Source organism: Vulpes lagopus, chromosome 10, assembly GCF_018345385.1.
Source record: "Vulpes lagopus strain Blue_001 chromosome 10, ASM1834538v1, whole genome shotgun sequence".
Taxonomy (NCBI): domain Eukaryota; kingdom Metazoa; phylum Chordata; class Mammalia; order Carnivora; family Canidae; genus Vulpes; species Vulpes lagopus.
The window spans coordinates 104,340,251-104,360,428 of NC_054833.1; the positions used below are offsets into that span (position 1 = coordinate 104,340,251).

The window sequence follows — 20,178 nt, forward strand, 5'->3', positions numbered from 1 at the left end:
TTTTCTTTAATATCGTATGATACAACTAATCTAAACAAGAGAACCCCCAAAGAGCTTTTATTTACATGGGGGTATATCTGCTGATATTTACTGAATAAGAAAAACAAATTAATAATTTCCAAATGGTGGGGCACCTGGGTGGCTCAGTCAGTTAAGTGTCTGCCTTTGGCTTAGGTTGGGATCCAGTCCCACATCAAGCTCTCTGCTCAGAGAGGAGTCTGCTTCTCCCTCTCCCTCTGCCCCTTCCCCTGCTCATGCTCAAACACACACTCTGTCTTATAAATAAATAAAATCTTAAAAAAAAAAAAGGTCTCAAGGAGCATTAGTCTTTAGGTCTTAAAAGGATTGTTTAGAAAACTTGAGGAATGCCTGGCTGGCTCAGTCAGTAGAGAGAGCAACTCTTGATCTAAGGGTCATGGGTTCGAGTCTCATGTTTGGTACAGAGATTACTTAAAAATAAAATATTTAAAAAGAAAAAAGAAAACTTAAGAATTGTATTAATTAGAAGAAACATGGTACACCTCTCATCAGTGTAAAAAATATGAAGGCCATCTGTATTTCATGGTGAAAAGAGAAGAAAATACAGCTGGCAGTAAAATTTAAGTAAAAATAACATGAAATAGTAATATTCCAAAGCTGAAGATAAACAGCTCCAAACTTGTAGAGGCTATCTTTAGGCAATAGCCCTGAGCAATGGAAACCTGAGCAAGGTGAAAGGGCCCACAGCAACCAAGCTGACACTAACAGACTCATTAAGCCACAGGCCCTCACCAACCAGCCAATGGGTCACTTACAGCCAGACGCAGGTTTTTTTTTTTCCTTTTTGATTTAATTTATTTATTTATAAGAGACAGAGAGACAGAGGGGGAAGCAGGCTCCCAGTGGAGAGCTCGATGTGGGACTCCATCCCAGGACCCCGGGATCATGCCCTGAGCCAAAGGCAGATGCTCAGGTGCCCCAGCCAGGCATAGTTCTTAAGATTACCAAAAAAAGGTAAGTTCCATGAGTCCCATGTTCCCTCATTCCAACCTATAACTATAACCCCGCACCACCACCTTGTGGTAGAGTCTCTCCTTTGCTCTCCTGCCCACTACTCCCTTGCAGTGTATTCAGTAAACTTCTACCTTTTTTGCTCTGCCTTGGGTGAATTCTTTCACGGGCCCACCACCAGCCCCCATCAAATCAGAACGCCCCACAAAAAAATGATGATTTAGGAATGTATATCATAGTGATGAGAAAATACAAAAATAAAACAACCACTTGGCCCCTCCTGACTGCTCAGTGCAGACTTTTATCCATAAACTCAGAATTGCTACATGAAGAATGACCAAAGAACTAAAACCCTAAAAAGACAAATAAATATGGAATTTAACAGAAACAGAATATAAATTTTACGAAATAATTACAACTAATCTCTAGGCAAATAAAATAAAAATTCACAAAGGGCTACAGCAGTATTAGACATTTTCCCAGTATACCAGTAGAATTCTTCTAAGGAGAATATATTTTAAGAGAGACTTCTAATAACCTGTATTCTAGATGGGTCAATTAGCCATGTAACCTGAACACTGAAGGATTAACTAGATGACAAGGGCATAAGGAGCTATCTCATCTTCCAGTGTCAAGAAGGATTAGACTTACTCTGGATCACTCTAAAGAATAGGACTAGGAACAATGAAAAGTTGCACAGGTAAACCTGGATCAAAAATGAGGAAGAGAGGGGATCCCTGGGTGGCGCAGTGGTTTGGCGCTTGCCTTTGGCCCAGGGCACGATCCTGGAGACCAGGGATCGAATCCCACATCAGGCTCCCGGTGCATGGAGCCTGCTTCTCCCTCTGCCTGTGTCTCTGCCTCTCTCTCTCTCTGTGACTATCATAAATAAATAAAAATTAAAAAAAAAAAAATGAGGAAGAGAGAAAAAAAAAATGAGGAAGAGGGATGCCTGTGTGGCTCAGTGGTTGAGCGTCTGCCTTTGGCTCAGGGCATGATTCTGGGGTCCAGGATTGAGGCCCACGTCAGGCTCCTTGTGAGGAGCCTGCTTCTCCCTCTGCCTGTATCTCTGCCTCTCTCTCTCTCTCTCTCTCTCTCTCTCTCTCTCTCTGTGTGTGTGTGTGTGTGTCTCTCATGAATAAATAAATAAAAATCTTGGGATCCCTGGGTGGCGCAGCGGTTTGGCGCCTGCCTTTGGCCCAGGGCGCAATCCTGGAGACCCGGGATCGAATCCCACGTCGGGCTCCCGGTGCATGGAGCCTGCTTCTCCCTCTGCCTATGTCTCTGCCTCTCTCTCTCTCTCTCTGTATGACTATCATAAATAAATAATAAAATTTAAAAAATAAATAAATAAATAAATAAATAAATAAATAAATAAAAATCTTTAAAAAAAAAATGAGGAAGAACTTTAATAATTATAGAGATGCCCAATAATGAAACAGACTGCCTCTCAAAAGAGCTCATGGAAAGCTAGAGAGCCATCTGTCACACACATTTAATTTAGATAAAGAGTCTCCTTAAAAAAATCAGGCTGAGGGATCCCTGGGTGGCGCAGCGGTTTAGCGCCTGCCTTTGGCCCAGGGCGCGATCCTGGAGACCCGGGATCGAATCCCACATCGGGCTCCCGGTGCATGGAGCCTGCTTCTCCCTCTGCCTGTGTCTCTGCCTCTCTCTCTCTCTTTCTGTGTGACTATCATAAATAAATAAAAATTAAAAAAAAAAAAAATCAGGCTGAGAGGTGTTTGGGTGGCTCAGTCAGTTACATCTGACTCTTGACCTCAGCTCAAGTCTTGATCTCAGGGTTGTGAGTTCAGGCTCCACACTGGGCTCCATGCTATGTGTGGAGCCTAGTTTAAAAAAACAAAACAAAACAAAACAAAACAAAAGAAAAATAGAAGAATCAGGTTGGGACAGATGATGTTTAGGGTCTTTTTAGAACTCAAGGGTCAATGAGATATCCAAGATACCTTCCTAATGCAATACAAATTCTGCTTGAATCCTGCTATTATTTTTAGATACAGAGTTCAATGTACTTAAACATCATAATTCCACATAATGATCGCATAGCCAAGATCAAAGAAATAAAACTTTCAGGATAACTCTCACTAGTTCAATTTTTCAATTTCTGTCTAGAAAACCAAAAGAAATGGAAACATCCTAATTCTGACACATTTTACTTGATCAGCTTTCCTTCCTAAAAGAGGCTCTGTAGATTCTGAAACCCTCTTTATACATTTCCACCTAATGAAAATATTTTTCCTGGTAGGACAGAAAAAAAAAATCAGGAGAATCTCAACATCTGCTCTTATTACTTTAGCATAAACGAGTAAACAAGAACTATTTCAAGAACTGCAAAAACAAGTAAAATGAGGGACTAATTCTATTTACTCATTAAACTCACCTGCTTAAGAGAGTAGAGAATAGGGGGGGGGGGGGGGGGAATGGTATTATCTGCTTATAGATCAATTTTATGTTTCAAAGTTCCCAAACTTTAACAAGCTGGTACTTAGCTATTTGTTAAATCTCTCACAAATCAAAGGAAAATTATATACTGCTAAAAGAGGTGTAGGAGAAATATTGGTCAATGCAAGGTTCTATTCAGCATTTGAAATAATTCTGCTACTGCTTTAAGGAAAGAAAAAGATGGTTATAGTTTTAGTTTGCTTCTAAGGCTTCTAGGAGCTACTAGGGTCCCTGTAAATCTGAATATATACAGTTATTTCTCTCCAAACCAACCAACCAATACCTTAATGCTATCAACAGCCATTTAGAGCTTTTAGCCAGGAATAGCAGTCAATAGTTATTCTAAATGATGCCCACAGGTAAAACACAGATAAAACTACATTTCATTCCCTGTATCTTTTCACAAGAATTCTAGGTAACAGGGGGAGGCAAAAGTACACATTATTAAAATATAATACGGGTAATAGTACAATGTATCAAAGACCCTAACAAAGCACAACAGCATTCTCTACATTCAGATTAAAACTCAATCTCTGGCCACCTAGAAAGGTTTTTATCTCTGTAAAATCTACAGATGTTAAGATCAACAATACAGATAATACAAACATCAATAATAAGGATACTTCAATAAATATCTATTTCATGCCTGACACTATGCTGAAAAGTGCTCAACATTTTATAAAGCTATGCCTGTTTTGCAAATAAGGAAAACGAGATCCAGTCATACCATTAGTACATTGTGGCATCAAGGTTTGTTGGTTTCATTACAAAGCCTAGTTTCTTTTAGGTAAACCGCATTATTTTATACAGTTAAAATAATTTATGCAGAAGAGAGCTCAAAACACTTTATATTTTAACTTTGCATGGAAGAACCTAAAAAGTAATGTTTTTAAATTACTGTATTCCAGTTTAATACACCATCATTTGAAAGATACATTATTTTGTGCCTATCATTGTTGTATAATACAGAATCTTACACTAGTCTTCGTTCCTGATTCCTGGAGGGAAATTTTAAAGCCTTGGAATTTCCTGAATATTAGGAGTGTCTTAGTCATTCATGAGCCCCTGGCATCACCCCTAACAGATGAGATGACTCAAGATAGGGGCTGGTAACCATAAAGATCAACCAAGTGAAGAGAAGGTTGGGGTTTGGAGCCAGCCTGAATACATAGGGAAGGAAGAGAGAGTTGGAGATCAAAGGCCAAGCATGTGGTCGTTGAATCAATCAAGCCTACTCAACAAAATGCTACTAAAAACTGTACTGAAGGGGTGCCTGGATGGCTCAGTGACTGAGCATCTGCCTTCGGCTCAGATCATGATCTTAGGTTACTGGACGGAGTCTCGCATTAAGCTCCGCACAGGGAGCCTATTTCTCCCTCTGCGTAGGTCTCTGCCTCCCATGAATAAACTAATAAAATCTTAAAAAAAAAAACAAAAACAAAAACCAACTGTACTGAAGTTCCATGGAACTCTGTGGTCAGTGAACAAGGGGAGATGTGCTGGGAAGATGACAAGGGAGAGGGCATGGAAGTTCTATGTTTATCACGCTCCCAGACCTTGCCCTATGTGTGCCCTGCTCATTAAGCACATATATTCCAATAACACGAATGAAGCATTGCTCATCATTCAACCTCTCCTCAATAACCATTTATACCGCTTCCTATTTAATTTCTCCAATTTTTGTTAAAAATTTGTACGTGTTTGTCATGGAACTTTGATGAGACACATAAGTACAGCAAGAGGAGAGTAATCTCATCCTTCCTGGCACCCGAGCTCAGGGACTTCGCACACAGATTTGTAACCATGTGGCCAATTTGATGGATAAGCCTTTTTTTTTTTTTTTTTTTTTTTACATCGTCATGATCATTTCTAATGTAACAGTATCGGCAGGGTCCTTTCTAACCAGGCTTATTATTTTTTTTAATACTTGTCATTTCTCGTGGTAGTGGGTTTGGCTAGTTCTGATTTGTACTTTCTTTTTTTAAAGATTATATTTATTTATTCATGAGAGAGAGAGAGAGAAAGAGACACAAACAGAGGGAGAAGCAGGCTCCATGCAGGGAGCCAGACGTGGGACTCGATCCCGGGTCCCCAGGATCATGCCCTGGGCTGAAGGCAGGCTCTAAACTGCTAAGCCACCCAGGGATCGATCCCTGATTTGTATTCTTTATTATCCTTTACTAAAACTGTAATCATAATTACAACACTTTTTTGAGTCTGAATCATTCTAGTAAATTATTAAACCTAAAAGGGTCATGGGTACCCCCATGACCAACCTCCAGTTGGTCAGAAGTGTGGCTATAATCTGAAGGGCAATCTTGTTGGGGACCATGCCCTTTAACTTGTGAAGTCTGTAAAAAGTTTGGGTGGTTAGTATCAGAACTATACTGTAGTAAACCAAATGGTATTGCAATAACCATTAAGAAAAAAAACACTGCCAATTAAACTATGACCCATCAACAACTATAAAATACAAGCTGATTTCATTAGTATTAAAATGTAAAAACGGGCAGCCCAGGTGGATCAGCGGTTTAGCACTGCCTTCAGCCCAGGGCGTGATCCTGGGGACCCAGGATCGAGTCCCACGTCTGGCTCCATGCATGGAGCCTGCTTCTCCCTCTGCCTGTGTCTCTGACTCTCTCCCTGTGTCCCTCATGAACAAATAAATAAAATCTTAAAAAAAAAAAATGTAAAAAAAAATTAACAAAAATTAATGTATAACAGATTTTTAAGTTTTAAAATATCAGAAATATGAAGCAAAAAAAAAAAAAAAAAACCCTCCTTTCCTTCCTCAGTAGCAATCAAGGTCAGTACATATCCTGAAACAGTATCATTCACTCCACTTTTACAATGTCAAAATATGGTAAACAGGATTTTAGTAACCTGCACAAGGTCAATCCATCGGGTCAAGGACAGAAAAGTAATTAGAATGCAGGATCCCAAACCCCAAGGGTATTTTCTGTTATAAAAATCTTACTGTCTCCTAGCTTATCTTAAAAGATAGCCTATCAAACACAGAAATCTTACTCAGTTTGAGGACTAAGAATAAAAGTAAATATATGACCATGAACCAAGGGACACTCCCCTGTTGTCATATATGATCTAGTTACAAATTTTCAGGTAGAAGGCAATGATTATACTAAACTTCACTAGTGAATCAGTTATCACTCAAACAGTTCAATAAAAAAACAAACCAAATATTATCATCTAAGAGTAATGGACTAGGACAGCAGCAGACCAGGCAGCGGGAGGAACATTCTATCCCCCCGCCCTCTCCAGGTCTGTTTCACATTTATGAAACAACGGGAAATGGTCTGTTATTCCCATTGGGAAGTTACTGGCCTCTTGGGCAAAACAATTCCTGGTTGTACAAGTCTATCCCACATATTGAAGACATTAAGCCTTTGTGGCCCGTGCCCCGCTAAATGCTGGCAACTCTCCCTCGTAGTTGGGACAATCAGCAAACCCTGCCCCAGATATATTTCCAAATGGTAAGGGCAGGGGGTGAGGGGTGAGGGGTCATGAAGTTGAGTAGACTAGACTTTGTCTAATAGAGGACCTCTTCAGGTTCCTTCAAGTGCTACAATTCTATAAATTAGCAATCCTTCAGTTTTACTGAAGTGACAAGTCCATGACTGAAAAACAGTACGGAAATAAGGGAAATAAGGAAGTCATGGGTGATTTAGAAAAAAAAAAAACATGCGGTAAATTTCATCCCAGTAATCCCATTTCTAGCACAGAGCCCAGGGAGATCAACAATATAAAGATTCATGAACTAAGGTTTAGTCATCACAACACCACTTCTAAGATTTGAATGATTTGAAACAATCTAAAGAGGTAACACGCACTGAGCACTTACTGGGTGTCAGACATGATAGTCAGCACTTTACTTCCTTGCCACCCAAAGTGAAGCACATCACTTAGAAGCTTAAAACAGAATCTCAGGCCCCACTCAGACCTTCTCAGTCGGACTCTGTATCTTAACAAGCTCACCAGGTGAGCATCATAGAGTTTAAGAAGCACTATTTTACAAGTATTAATTCATTTGATCTTCACAAGGTGTAATTAATTTCCATCATGATAGCTCTATAATGTAAATACAATTATCCTCCATTCTACACATTAGTAAACTAAGGCATAGAGCATCATGTAACTTGCAGAGTGACTGCCAGGGCCAGGATATGAACCCACACATGCTTGTTCAAGAATCCAAGCTCTAAATCATCACTGCCTATTATTTCTCAATTTTTAAACAAGTTACAGTATTTCTGTAAAATGGAATACCCTGTAGCAAATAAAACTGATGTCTAAAGAATTTTTCATGACACAGGAAATTAACTGAAGTATGCAGTAAATAAAATTGAATATATGGTATGGGCCCCAAAATGTAATTTTTAAAAATTACATACACATTCACTTTGAAAAAGATCGGAGAGGCAGGAGTGGGGGGGAGTAAGTATGGAGTCAATATAGGAGATCTGGTGTCAGAACACAAGAGTTCAAATTCCAGCTCCACCGCTCATTAGCTCAGTGAGGTAGAGGCAGCTTTGAGGTAACAAGCTCAAGCAGTGGAAGCTGAGTAAGGAGGAAGGGCCCATAGGGACCACGGGGCTGAACACAAATAGGCGATGCAAACAGGCTCAGAAGTGACCCCCCTGAAATAACCATAGGCCCTAAATGACCAATTACAGCCAGGCACCCTTCCTAGATCACCAAGAAAGGGAAAATTCTTTTTTTTTTTTTTTTGAAAGGGAAAATTCTATATGCTCCCATCCTCCCTCACTCTGCCCTGCAGCTGTGGGCCTTCACCACTGCCTTGGGGCAATCTCTCTGCTGCTTTCACTGCTTCCTTGCAGTGTTTTTAACCAATTTTTCTCTCTTGTTCTGCCTTGAGTGAATTCTTTCACAGCCTGCGCTGTAGTTCGGAGCACCCCACATCTGGTGGCTCCCCCATCTGACTGCCACAAGCGATCTTGGGTGAGAGGGTTTAACCTTAAAAAGTTTCTTCACCTATGAAAAGAAAATTTTCTTCATCTATGAAATGAAAATAGTATCTACCTCACAAGATCGTTGTGAGGATTAAGTGAGGTAATCTACAAAAAGCACAAACACTGAAGATTATTATTTCTCTTTATACTTTTTCATTTGGCAAAATTTCTACAATAACTATACTTCAGTAAGTAGCAAAAAAAAAAAAAGTGCCTTATATTGTCAACTATCTCACAGGCTATTATGAAGAAAGTATCTATTCTTCTGATTAGATAACACAAGACTGAACTCAAGCAATAACAGTTGAGTAAGAGATCTAAAAAAAGATCTTTAAATCATAAGATTAAGGAGTGAAACTGAGTAAAGGACACAGTACTAGTTCCTCTCCTGGAGGGCCTTTCCTCGAACAAAGTTCACCACCTCCTTAGTCCAACTCCCTGGCAGTACCTGTTTGACCTTGAACAGGTTGTAGGACCTCTTGCAAAGCCTCACTTTTCCTCCTCTGAAAGAAAGGATGCAACTGCTCTTGGAATTAATTACTGTGAGGATTTAATGAGATTACGTACATAAAGAACTAAGCACACTGGACCTAGCAAAACGAAGCCCTCGATGTTAGCTCAAATCTATCCTCATCACCAACGTCATCTTTCTTTGGCTGAGTGACGACACCTCTTGAGCTTCTCCTCCAGCAATGAGAACATACTCATTCTTTTCAAAAAGCAATTCAATAGTGTTTTAATTATTTTCTTTTTTTTTGTTTTGTTTTCATTATTTTCTAATCAATTAGATCTATGAAGAGCCATTTCATTACAAAATTATCAAGGCCACAGGGCTAAAAAGAAACAAACTCTCAAAAGAAAAAAAAAGAAAGAAACAAACTCTTGGGACCCCTGGGTGGGTGGCTGGCTGCCTTCGGCTGAGGGCCTGATACTGGGGTTCCAGGATTGAGTTCCACATCGGGCTCCCTGTGTGGAGCCTGCTTCTCTCCGTGCCTATGTCTCTGCCTCTCTTTCTGTGTCTCTTATGGATAAATAAAAATCTTTAAGACAAACTCTCCATTTTAAGTAACTTAGATTCACAAAAATATATAATTTCACATTTGGATTAACTACACAATTAGTAGTAGCAAGCAAATTCAGATAGGAGTTTCGTTCTAGTATCTCTGTATCAAATACATTAGTATACAAATGAGTAAGTCTTAGGTTTAAATACATGAACTCCATCAGTCACTACCAGCTCTAATGTAGGTCAAGGCTTTCCACCTGATAAAATTAGATCGGAATCAGTGTTAAGATTTAGAAAAGCCTAAGGATCACCTAGTCTGATCCTTTCGTTTTGCAAATGGATTTAGGAAATGTAGTTAACTGGTGAACAAAGAAAACATTCAAATGCTAATCTACTTTTTCAGGAATTAGTCCAAATCCTAAAAGGAACACATAGTAAATAAAACTCAGTTTAGACTTTTAAAATTACATCAATTTTTAGCTCAGCTAAAGGTGTTACTATTATTACCACATTTTGAGATGTAAGTGGGAGCTTCCTTTCTCACTTTCAAGAGTACTGAATCTACAGCTTTGAATTCTGTTTCGGGACATTTATTTATTACAGCGAAGAGTGAGGAGAGAAAGTCAATGGTCAGTTGCATTAGCTCTTATTCGATGTCTAATTCAAAAAATAGTTTTGTTTTTTTTTTAACATTGAAGCAAAGAGTTCATAAGCACAGTAAAAGATACTATGAGAACATTCTCCTTCAGTCATATAAAAAATTTTAAAAGAACACAAATGGCATTTGAACCTATGAAAATATGCTCTACTGGGCACCCGGATGGCTTAGTGGGTTAAATGTCTTTGGCTCAGGTCATGATTCCAGGGTCCTGGGATCCAGCCCTGCAGCAGGGTCCCTGCTCAGCAGGGAGTCTGCTTCTCCCATTATCTGCCCCTCCCCCCACTTGTCCTCTCTGTCAAATGAATAAATAAAAATCCTTAAAAAAAAGATTTGAGGGGATCCCTGGGTGGCGCAGCGGTTTGGCGCCTGCCTTTGGCCCGGGGCGCGATCCTGGAGACCCGGGATCGAATCCCACATCGGGCTCCCGGTGCATGGAGCCTGCTTCTCCCTCTGCCTATGTCTCTGCCTCTCTCTCTCTCTGCGTGACTATCATAAATTAAAAAATAAAGTTTAAAAAAAAAAAATGATTTGAAAATATGCTCTACTAAGATAAATGTAAATTAAAATGACAAAAATAAAATTCCTATCAGATTTGCAAGAATCTAAGTCATTAGGCTAGAAAAAAGATTTGTCCTTGGAATGCTGACTTTATAATTCTCTAATTTAAAAACCACTAACAATCATTTCTACCCACAAGCAAGTATCATGCATGAGTATGTATCTATATTTATATATAAAATTTAATGCTAACATGTTCTGGAGAAAGGGGAAAACAGTCATACTTTTATATTATTTGCTGAAGTTTAACTTCTACAAAAAGAAATGTTGGCAATATGTATCAAAATTATAAATGCATATATCCTTTGACCCAGTAATTCCACTTTCAGGAGTTTTATTTTACAAGATTACTTCCACAGAGGTGAATTATCATAGGTAAAAGAATATTCACTGCAGCACTGCTTGTAGAAGTAAAAAACTGGTAACAACCTGAATGTCCATTAATAGGAGATCCACTAAAATGAGGTAGCCTCATAAAATGGAATATTATGCAGCCATTAAATAAATGAAAATTAGATGGAAAGATCTCTAAGAGATTTCAAGTCAATAATGTGCTGCATATAGCACCATTGATTCTTTTTTTTTTTTTTTAATTCATGAAAGACACAAAGAGAGAGGCAGAGACGCAGAAAGAGGGAGAAGCAGGCTCCCTGCAAGGAGCCTGATGTGGGACTCGATCCCGGACCCCAGGATCACACCCTAAGCTGAAGGCAGGCACTCAACCGCTGAGCCACCCAGGTGTCCCTAGCACCATTAATTTTAAATTTATATATAGACACATACTTATTTATGCACGAACCTCTATACTTATTCTATTTCTTTCCATACATTTCAATTTCATTCAATTTACACATATTATTTTTTAAAATAACTCTTTTAAACAGGTTCCATTCTCAGGTGTTGGGGCTTAAACACATGACCCTGAGATCAAGACCTGAGCTAAAATCAAGAGTCAGACACTTAACCAACTGAGCCACCCAGGCACCCCTATTTTTTTAAATAACCTTAAAATATTTATTTTAAATTTAGATATTTGACCCGTGTGTAACCCAAATGAAGTAACTATCAAATTTCCCTTCACTGATAGCTTTTAAATTCAAAACCATAATTTCAGCATGCCAAGGACAAGTCTTTATTTCAAGTCTAGTGACCCATAATCAATTATCAGTTCTAAGCACAATTAAAGTCCTAAAGCCCACTTCCAAGCAGAAATGGAGACTACTTACACTGCGACAGAGTTAGAGGGGTAAAACTGAGACCTTACCTGACTAGGTCTCCATGAAGCTGTAAATAAAGACTTTCCCTTCCCTCACCAGCACAGATTTCTGATGCTGGTGTCTCCACGGTGCACAGGACAAGATGTAAGTCAGAGGAGGCGGAGGCAGAGGTGGTTGTGGCGGCAGTGGTCGTGTCTGCTCCATAAAGGTAAACACAACCTCTGTTGACATCTTCTCTCAGCCAGTCTCTTTCTCGAGAACCAAACCTACTTCGCCTAGTCAAACAATTCCTGCTCCCATTGCGTTTCATATTTCTCTAAAAAAAACATCAAGAGAAAGAAATCATTAGCTAGAATGTCTGGCTGAGTTAGACATGTTTAGTCCCCAACCCACCTTTCCACTCTCTATCCACTACCACCTCCTGTCATGAGGCCTTCCACACCTGCCATGCCCATTCCTAAGCTTGAAAACAGTTTTCTCCCCTGCCAGCTGCTTATGGCTCTGTCCAACACTTTGTCTAACCCTTTCTTGTTCTTATATTTTCAGAAAAATGTAAGAATAATAAAACATGTTTACCTACGACCTAACTTTCACAAATTTTGTCATATTTATTTCCATATTTAGATCTTTATTCTAAAGAACATACACACAATATATTCCTACACATTTAGCTCAAGTCACCTAATACCCCACCTAAGTCCCATTTCCTTCCCTCTCTCCCCAGAAACACTCTACTGTATTTGTTTTCACCATTCCATGCATTTTTATATGTTCGCTATATAGGTACATATCTATAAACTAAACACAATTATTTTCCATGACTTAGAACTTTAAATCCTACCATACTTATGTTTCACCCTGCCATTTTTTAGATTTGGTTCAACACTGGTCATGCTAATACACCCAGCTCACTCATTTGAATAATATCCCATTATATGAATACACTGCAATTTATTCATTCTCCTGTTGATGGCATTTAGTTTGTTTCTAATTTTTCACTGTTAGAAATTATGCTGCATTAAACATTTTTGTACATGTCTCCACAATGCAAATTGCAAGTTTCTCTAGGGTCCTGACCCTCTGCCTCAGATCCCAAATAAGTACACAATACTGCACAAATATTCTTTCCATTCTCATCATTTCCAAACAAATTAGTGTTGCATCTGATAATTTAGGTATGTGAAATTCACACACACTGTGGTTATCCCAAAATAAAAACAATTGCTACAGCAATATGACAAGTCTGATCAGTATTGACCTGCTCTATTTTTATGATGGGCTATTTCTGTTCCCTTTTCTTTTTCAAGATTTTATTTATTTGAGACAGAGAGTGAGCAAGAGAGGAGGGAGGGATGGAGAAGGACAAGCAGACTCCCCGCTGAACACGGAGCCCTGCACCTGCTCACAACTGAGATGATGACCTGAGCTGAAACCAGGAATCCCACGCTTAACTGACTGAGCCACCCAGGGGCCCCTGTTCCCTTTAATATAAAGACATTTCCTCTAATACACTGCTGTACTTCTCTATGTCATTCTCCATACCTATCACTGCTTCAGTCATATCCCGCTTTTAACCCTCCCAATATACCACGATTCCACAATTCTGTGACTTGTCTGAAATGTCCTTCTCCATCTTGTCCACCTGACTAGATAGCCTTCAAAACTCTACTCACGTGTCACTCTTCCCTGTGGGGCCTTCCATGTCTCCCATCCCCATTTTCTCTGCATACCTAGAATTAGTGACTTTCTTTACTCTCTCCACAGCAGAACCTCTTCACGTTGAACCCCCATGTTTTCTACTACAGGGATCACAATGTGTTTTAACCATGCATTTGATGTTTCCTCCTCTCTTCTACACTGAAAATCTATTACAGTCCTGCCTTAATACTTGAGTGGCACACTGATGCACACAGAACTCACAGAAATCACATCACATCACATCACATCACATCACATCACATCACATCACATCACAGAATGTATTCCCAGTCTGTACTTTAGCCCAATTTGCTCTGGCAAGAAGTTGAACAAACTTGGGGGGAAAGTCTCCTTTTTATACAGAGAACCCTAAAATCTTTTTACCAACCACAAAGTAAAAAAAAGATTTTTGCTACTATTCCTCATTGGAAGTCAGAAATACCTATAAATAAAGCAAATATTATTTTTGTGATTACTGAGATTATGTACTTGAGGGTAATTGTGGCATCTTAAATTCAATTTCTAAGATGATAAAGAAACATGAAGGAAAAGTGAGAAGGTATTTCCATGTGGGGATAAAGAAAAATATGAGTGAGAATGGCTTCGTTGTTTAAATTAAGGATAACAGGCAAATCCACTGTTTTACAGATATTAAGGATTTGAATATAGCTATTCAAAACCATGAGGATTATTACTGATTCTAACTTTAGATTAAGTAGGATAAACCCCTGTTACAGGTAGGAACTAGGTCTCTCTTCTCCACAAAAGCATTTTCTCAAAGCTGAACATCTCAGAATTAACAAAGGGATTTCAAGTACTTATTTTATAAAGACAAAGGCCATCATATTTGTATCAAGTAATTTTAGCCACTGAATAATTTATCACTGATTTTAAATATTCTTTCTTTTTTAGTCTTTGGGAAAGATCAACTGGCCCATCTAAAACAGTATTCTACACAGTACAGTAATATTTATACAAAGAAGCTCTCCATTCTGCACTGAGCAGAGAGAAATTTTGCTCACTATTACTGAGAACAAGTAGATAACTATTCCACAGAACCACCAAAAAGCTTCTTTTAAAAAACTTTTTAAGGTCAAATAATGGCCCAATGATCTTCTCAATCTTAGAAAAGTCAAGAAAAAAATCCCAGGAAGTTATTATATTAGTTCACCCATGATTTTTCTTCTGTGAGGATCTTTAAAGTCATTTTTAGGGGCACCTGGGTGGCTCAGTTGGTTAAGCATCTGCCTTTGACTTAAGACATGATCCCAGAGTCCTGGGATGGAGCCTGCATGGGACTCCCTGCTCAGTAAGGAGGGAGTCTGCTTCTCCTTTTCCCCCTGCCATTTCCCCTGCTTGTGCTTGTTCTCTCTCTCAAATAATAAAATCTTTGAAAAAAGAATCTTTTAAGTCATTTTTAAATGTGTTTAAAGGGGTGCCTAGGCGGCTCCATTGGTTAAGCAGCAGACTTTGGCTTGGCTCATGGTCTCGAGGTCCTGGGATCCAGCCCCATGTCAGGCTCCCTGATCAGCAGGGAATCTGACTGTCCCTCTCTCTCTGCCCCTCCCTTGCTTGTGCTCTCTCTCTCTCTCAAATAAATAAATAAAATCTTTAAAATGTGTTTCTCCATTTTCCTTAAGACCATAAATCCCTTAAAAAAAAAAAAAAAAAGGCGGCAATAAATCCCTGGCAGCTCTTTGTGCCCATGGGTTCTGTCCCTGTGCTTTAATAAAAACACTTTTTGCACCAGAAAAAAAAATAAATTAAAAGACTATAAATTCCTTAAGAACTTTACTGAAACTCATGTGTTGATGATCAAAGAATGTATCTCCTATTTATATGATATATTCTATCCTTTAAAGATAAACTGCTGAGTTAGACCTTTAGTTGGTATCATTCTCTTAAACCTGCTCAATGGGCATTTTAAAAAGGCCTAGATACCAAGCAAGCATAGCCTTCTGGCAAAGATCTAGATGAACTGTTCAGCTATTACTAGCTATTGCTGAATTACCTAGTGCTTCCTTCTCCACTGTGTAAAACATCAGATAACTGCTGGAAAGGCCAGTACTGTCCTGATGCTTTCAGCTTTTAGAATCACTTTTCCACTGAAATTGTTAAGATTTTAAGAAGATTCTCTTGCTTCCCTTACTCTTACATAAAAACTGTTGACAAACTTTTCTAAAAGGAACAGGTCTATAATCACCTCTCACATCAAACAAGTGTAAAAGCACATTTAAGATTTAAAATAGGGGCATCTGGGTGGCTTAGTCGGTTAAGCACGTCTGACTTGATTTCAGCTCAGGTCCTGATCTCAGGATGGTGAGAGGGAGCCTCATCAGGCTCTGCACTGCTTGAGATTCTCTCTCTCCGTCTCCCCTCCCCCACACTCTCCCTTAAAAAAAAAAAAAAAGATTGAAATATAGTTCTAAAAACTGCAAGTCTTTAGAAGCCATGAATAAAGTACCCACTTCAGTTTTAAGCTTTTAACTCTCTAAAAATGAAAATAACATGAGGGCTGTGATCAGTTCAGAGGTGATAAACTATTAAACACCCACATACAATTAACTCTAAGATATGTATGGGAAAAAGTCTGCTCAAGTAACTCTCCCTACTGAGTTCTATTAGAATGTGAAATACCGTAAGGTAGGAGATATGCTCCTGCATTCAAAACTTTAAAACAATATGGGCTCATCTCTAGGAATATACATGTTAAGCAATATTTTGGAAAGAGTGGGATCAGGTAAGGAGAAGAAGAATATTTCAGTTTATTAAAAATCTTGGTATTGATTTTTAAAAACCATAAATGCACATTATTTGGGTACAAACTTGAAACCAGTACTGACAAAAATGGATTTCATGGCACTTGCAGTCCAGTTTATGATCTATCTTCTATAGTCTAAGTAAAAAAATAATCCCAAAATTGTAGCAAACATCTGGAAAATTATTCTTCAAAGTTACTCCCAATAATCTTAAGAATATTACAAATACTACACCTATATTCCAACCACAACAGTAAAGGAGTACACTCTAATTAGTAATTCACTAAATACATCTGGAATTAGATTTTGAGGCTAACTTTCCAATACCCCATATAATGGACCTAGATCTAATCTGGCTAAATTATACTGGCTTAGTTATAGTAGCCTTTTTATGAAGATCTATATTACTTGGCAATAATGCTCATGACTTCACAGTTAGTATAAAAGCATTACAAAAAAGAACGATAAGCCTTGTCCAAAGAGTCTTCAAAGAACAGGTAGGAAATTATGACTTCTATCCATATATTCTTTTCCAGCTTCATCTGGCACAAAATTCAACCACTCAGCTACTTAAGGAAACTTTTGTATGTAGAACATGCAGCACCTATTCTCCATAGCCAATCCCATTTATTTGCAAGGATTATTTAAAGTGTTGACCACATGCAATAAAGCAAGAGATGTAAGAGCATTTAGACACTATCAACCTCCCATAACACCAACTCAGTACTATAATCAAGATCAATTTCTGGAATCTTTCTAATGGTTCCCACATTGGAACCCAGGGAAACCAGTGCTAAATCTAACCACTTCCTGAAAGTCTAGGAAGGCAGGACCCTTGAATCAAGAGCCTCCTTTCTCAGTTCCTTCCATCTCTCATCAATTCATTCCTTCCCCCACAAAAAGTTGTCATAAAAAAAGCCAAGGTTGTTTATCTTCTAGTCCAGAGGCCATTACCTATCTCTCAGTCCTGCCATATCCTGATAAGCCACAGCAGAACTTTTTTTTTAAGTTCACTGACAATTTACATTTGATGACCTTATAGTTTTAAATAAGTATCCAAAAGGCTTAAAGTCATTATATTTTAAACTTATGGTTAAATAAGTTAAAATAAACATGTACAAGGTTTAGGCAGAAGTAAAGAATAAACTATGAAAAGTTACTGCTTTAAGTCTGCATTAAGACTGGGAGATGACAGCAAAAAAAAAAAAAAAAAAAAAGTCTTATATTTTACAGAGCTCTATTTTATGTTGTTTCATGGATGGGTTCACCAGATGCTTCACATCCATTTTTTTTTTTCCAGTGTTCCCATGTTGTAGTAGTGTCCTACGAATAATCTCAATGTACAGGGCTCATCCTTAATTCCAACTGACAACTATTACTTAATATATATTTTTTTTAACATCGTGTATTTTCACTGTTTTTGCAAAGTATTTCTGAAAGACACCAAAACCTCTAAATGTTCTTTTCTCTCTTTCATCTCAGTGGCCAAGTTTTAAATCCTGCTCATTTCCTCTTCTAGAACTCTATTATCATCAGGACATCTTGTTTACACACTTGACCTACAGAAAAATTCCTCTCCCACTATTTCAGAGGCCAGCAGAAAACTCTACCCAGTTGGTCTCCCTACAACTCCTTTAAGCCATCTTTACTGTCGCCCTCCCGACCCTACATTTCTTGTGCATCGAAACTTCTTGCCATCCCCTCCCCTTCAGGGCTCCACCGCTCCGCGCCCCAACATCTGCTTTCATTTTCCTCCCCCCCCAGGGCCTGCCCCCAGGCCCCGCGGGCGCCTGTTGCATAACCGCTCCCGCACCGCCGCCTCCCGGCTCCCGCACGCAGGACTGCCCCTTCCTGCCGAGCCCCTCCTCCCTGCAGCGACGCGCGCGGGGCCTCCCCGAGACCCGGCTGCTGCGGGGATCCTCTCCGCAGACGGGCAGGTGGAGCCTCGGAGCGGCGGCCGGGTCCTAACTCGCGCGGCGAGCCCCGCGGCAGGGCCGGCCCGCTCCGCCCGGCGCAGCCCCGAGCACACGGCGGCGCGCGGCCAATCACCGCCGCCATCCTCCCGCTGGGGTGATGTCTTCAGGTGTCCGCGGAGAAAGCCCTGCGCACTCCCGGCGCGCTCTCGGCCCCGGCCCCGGCCCCGGCCCCCGGCCCCCAACGAGCCCGAGGGCGGCCGAGGCGGGCCCCCGCTCCCGCGGCAGCCGGGTGGGCGGCGGCGGCCGGGCGGACGGCGGACCGAAGGCGTGGGCCTGCGAGGCGGGTGGCGCGCGGCCAGGGATGGGCAGCCGAGGGGCCGGAGGCGGCTGCGGCCTCGGCGGGGCGGGGCGGGGCGGAGGCCTGGGCCGGGGCCGCGGCGCCCCCCGCCGGACTGCGGGGCCGCGGGCGGCGAAGCGGACAGACTGACGCGGCGCGGGGGTCGCCGGCCGCCCTGCCTGCGCGCGGGGCGGGGGCGGCCTCTCCCCGCCCCGGGGTCCTCCCCAGCCCGCCCGCCCGCCCGCCTCACCTTCAGGACCCGAATCCCGCCCGGCCGGCGGCTCGCGGACGCTTCGGGCGGCTCCGGGGGCTCGAGCGGGCCCGCGGGCCCCGGCTCCACCTCCCCCATCGGCGGCGGAGGCTGCACTGGGACGCCGGGCGGGCGCGACGGCGCGCGGAACCTCGGCGGCGCGCGCGAGCAGCCCGCGGCCCCGCCCCGCCCCGCCCCCCCGGGCCCGCCCCGCCCCGCCCGCAGCCCAGCGGGACCAGCGTGGCTGCGGGCCCCGCGCAGCCCCGGCTCAGCTCGGCGAGCCGCAGCCCGGCTGGGCGGCGGTGCAACCCGGCGGGCGGAGCCGGGCGCCTGCACAGGCTGGGCCTGCGCCCCCAGCCGCCCTCCAAGCCGAGGCGGCCGGGAGGGTCATTCGCTGCTACCACCGCCTCCGAAGTACCGGCTGGACGGACTAGGGGCAGGGGGGAGTCTGCGCCAATTAGTAGCGGCAGGACGCTGCCTGGCGCTCAGGGTGGCTCTCGTAACTTACCTCTCCCTGGTGTTTCCTCTTTCTGCGTCGAAACTGGCCTGTCACCCTCACATGCAAAGCCACGGAATGGATTGTTGAGAATATCCCTTAGCAGGGCCTTTTCCCTTCCTTATTACAGATGCTCACGATGTTCTTTAGCAAATTCGACCCAACCTCGTGTGCAAGATGTCAACTCACCGCCCAGCCACATTTTAATTCACTTTTCTCCTCCTTTCGGTAAAAGTACCAGAATTCCTTACTCTGCCTCAAGCCATAATATGGTCCAAGACCATTTTATTATTTGCAAGGCTAATTCAGAAAATCCTTAAAAGCTAATTATTTTAATTCCTGCAGTGATGGTACTTTTGTGACTAGCCAGACTGCCAAATTCGGAGTCAGACAGCCTGATTCCAGACCTGAGCTCTACCTCTTATTACACCTATACTCTTGTGCAATTTACTTGATTTGAGCCTTTGTTTCTTAGCTGTGAAATAGAAATGAGTAGCAGTTACTATCAAGATTTTTTCAATGTACACAAAATGCTTAGTAGGGATTCATAGGAGCCATTATAATTCTGATCTTCCAAATTCAAGATTTACTCAGTTTCTCAGGTGGAGGAACTCTTCTACTCTTAATTCTACTCTAAATTTTCCTAGGAAACTTTTTAGACTTCTGGATTTTAGGGCTTTCCCTCTTACACAGGTGTTAATAAATCTTCAAGCAACATGTAAGAAATTAAGCACCAAAAAATCTGTAATCCCTTGACCTTTGAACAATTGGTAAAAATGGTTATCACCTATCCACTGCTCCAGCTTGCCTCGTCCATACCAACTGTATGTTTAAAATAT

General features: G+C 41.3%; 1 protein-coding gene across 1 annotated transcript in view; it reads right to left on the reverse strand.

Moving 5' to 3' along the window:
* The window catches only part of PHLPP2 (PH domain and leucine rich repeat protein phosphatase 2), a 74,942-nt gene extending 55,974 nt beyond the window's left edge, over positions 1 to 18,968 (reverse strand). The window contains exons 1-2 of the mRNA XM_041770229.1: positions 18,844 to 18,968; positions 11,931 to 12,199 (exon numbers count right to left, since the gene is read on the reverse strand). Of these exons, the coding sequence (XP_041626163.1) occupies positions 11,931 to 12,199; positions 18,844 to 18,942 (368 nt within the window). The 5' untranslated portion in view covers positions 18,943 to 18,968. The remainder of the gene's footprint in view (positions 1 to 11,930; positions 12,200 to 18,843) is intronic.
* Between the last annotated feature and the right edge of the window lie 1,210 nt (positions 18,969 to 20,178).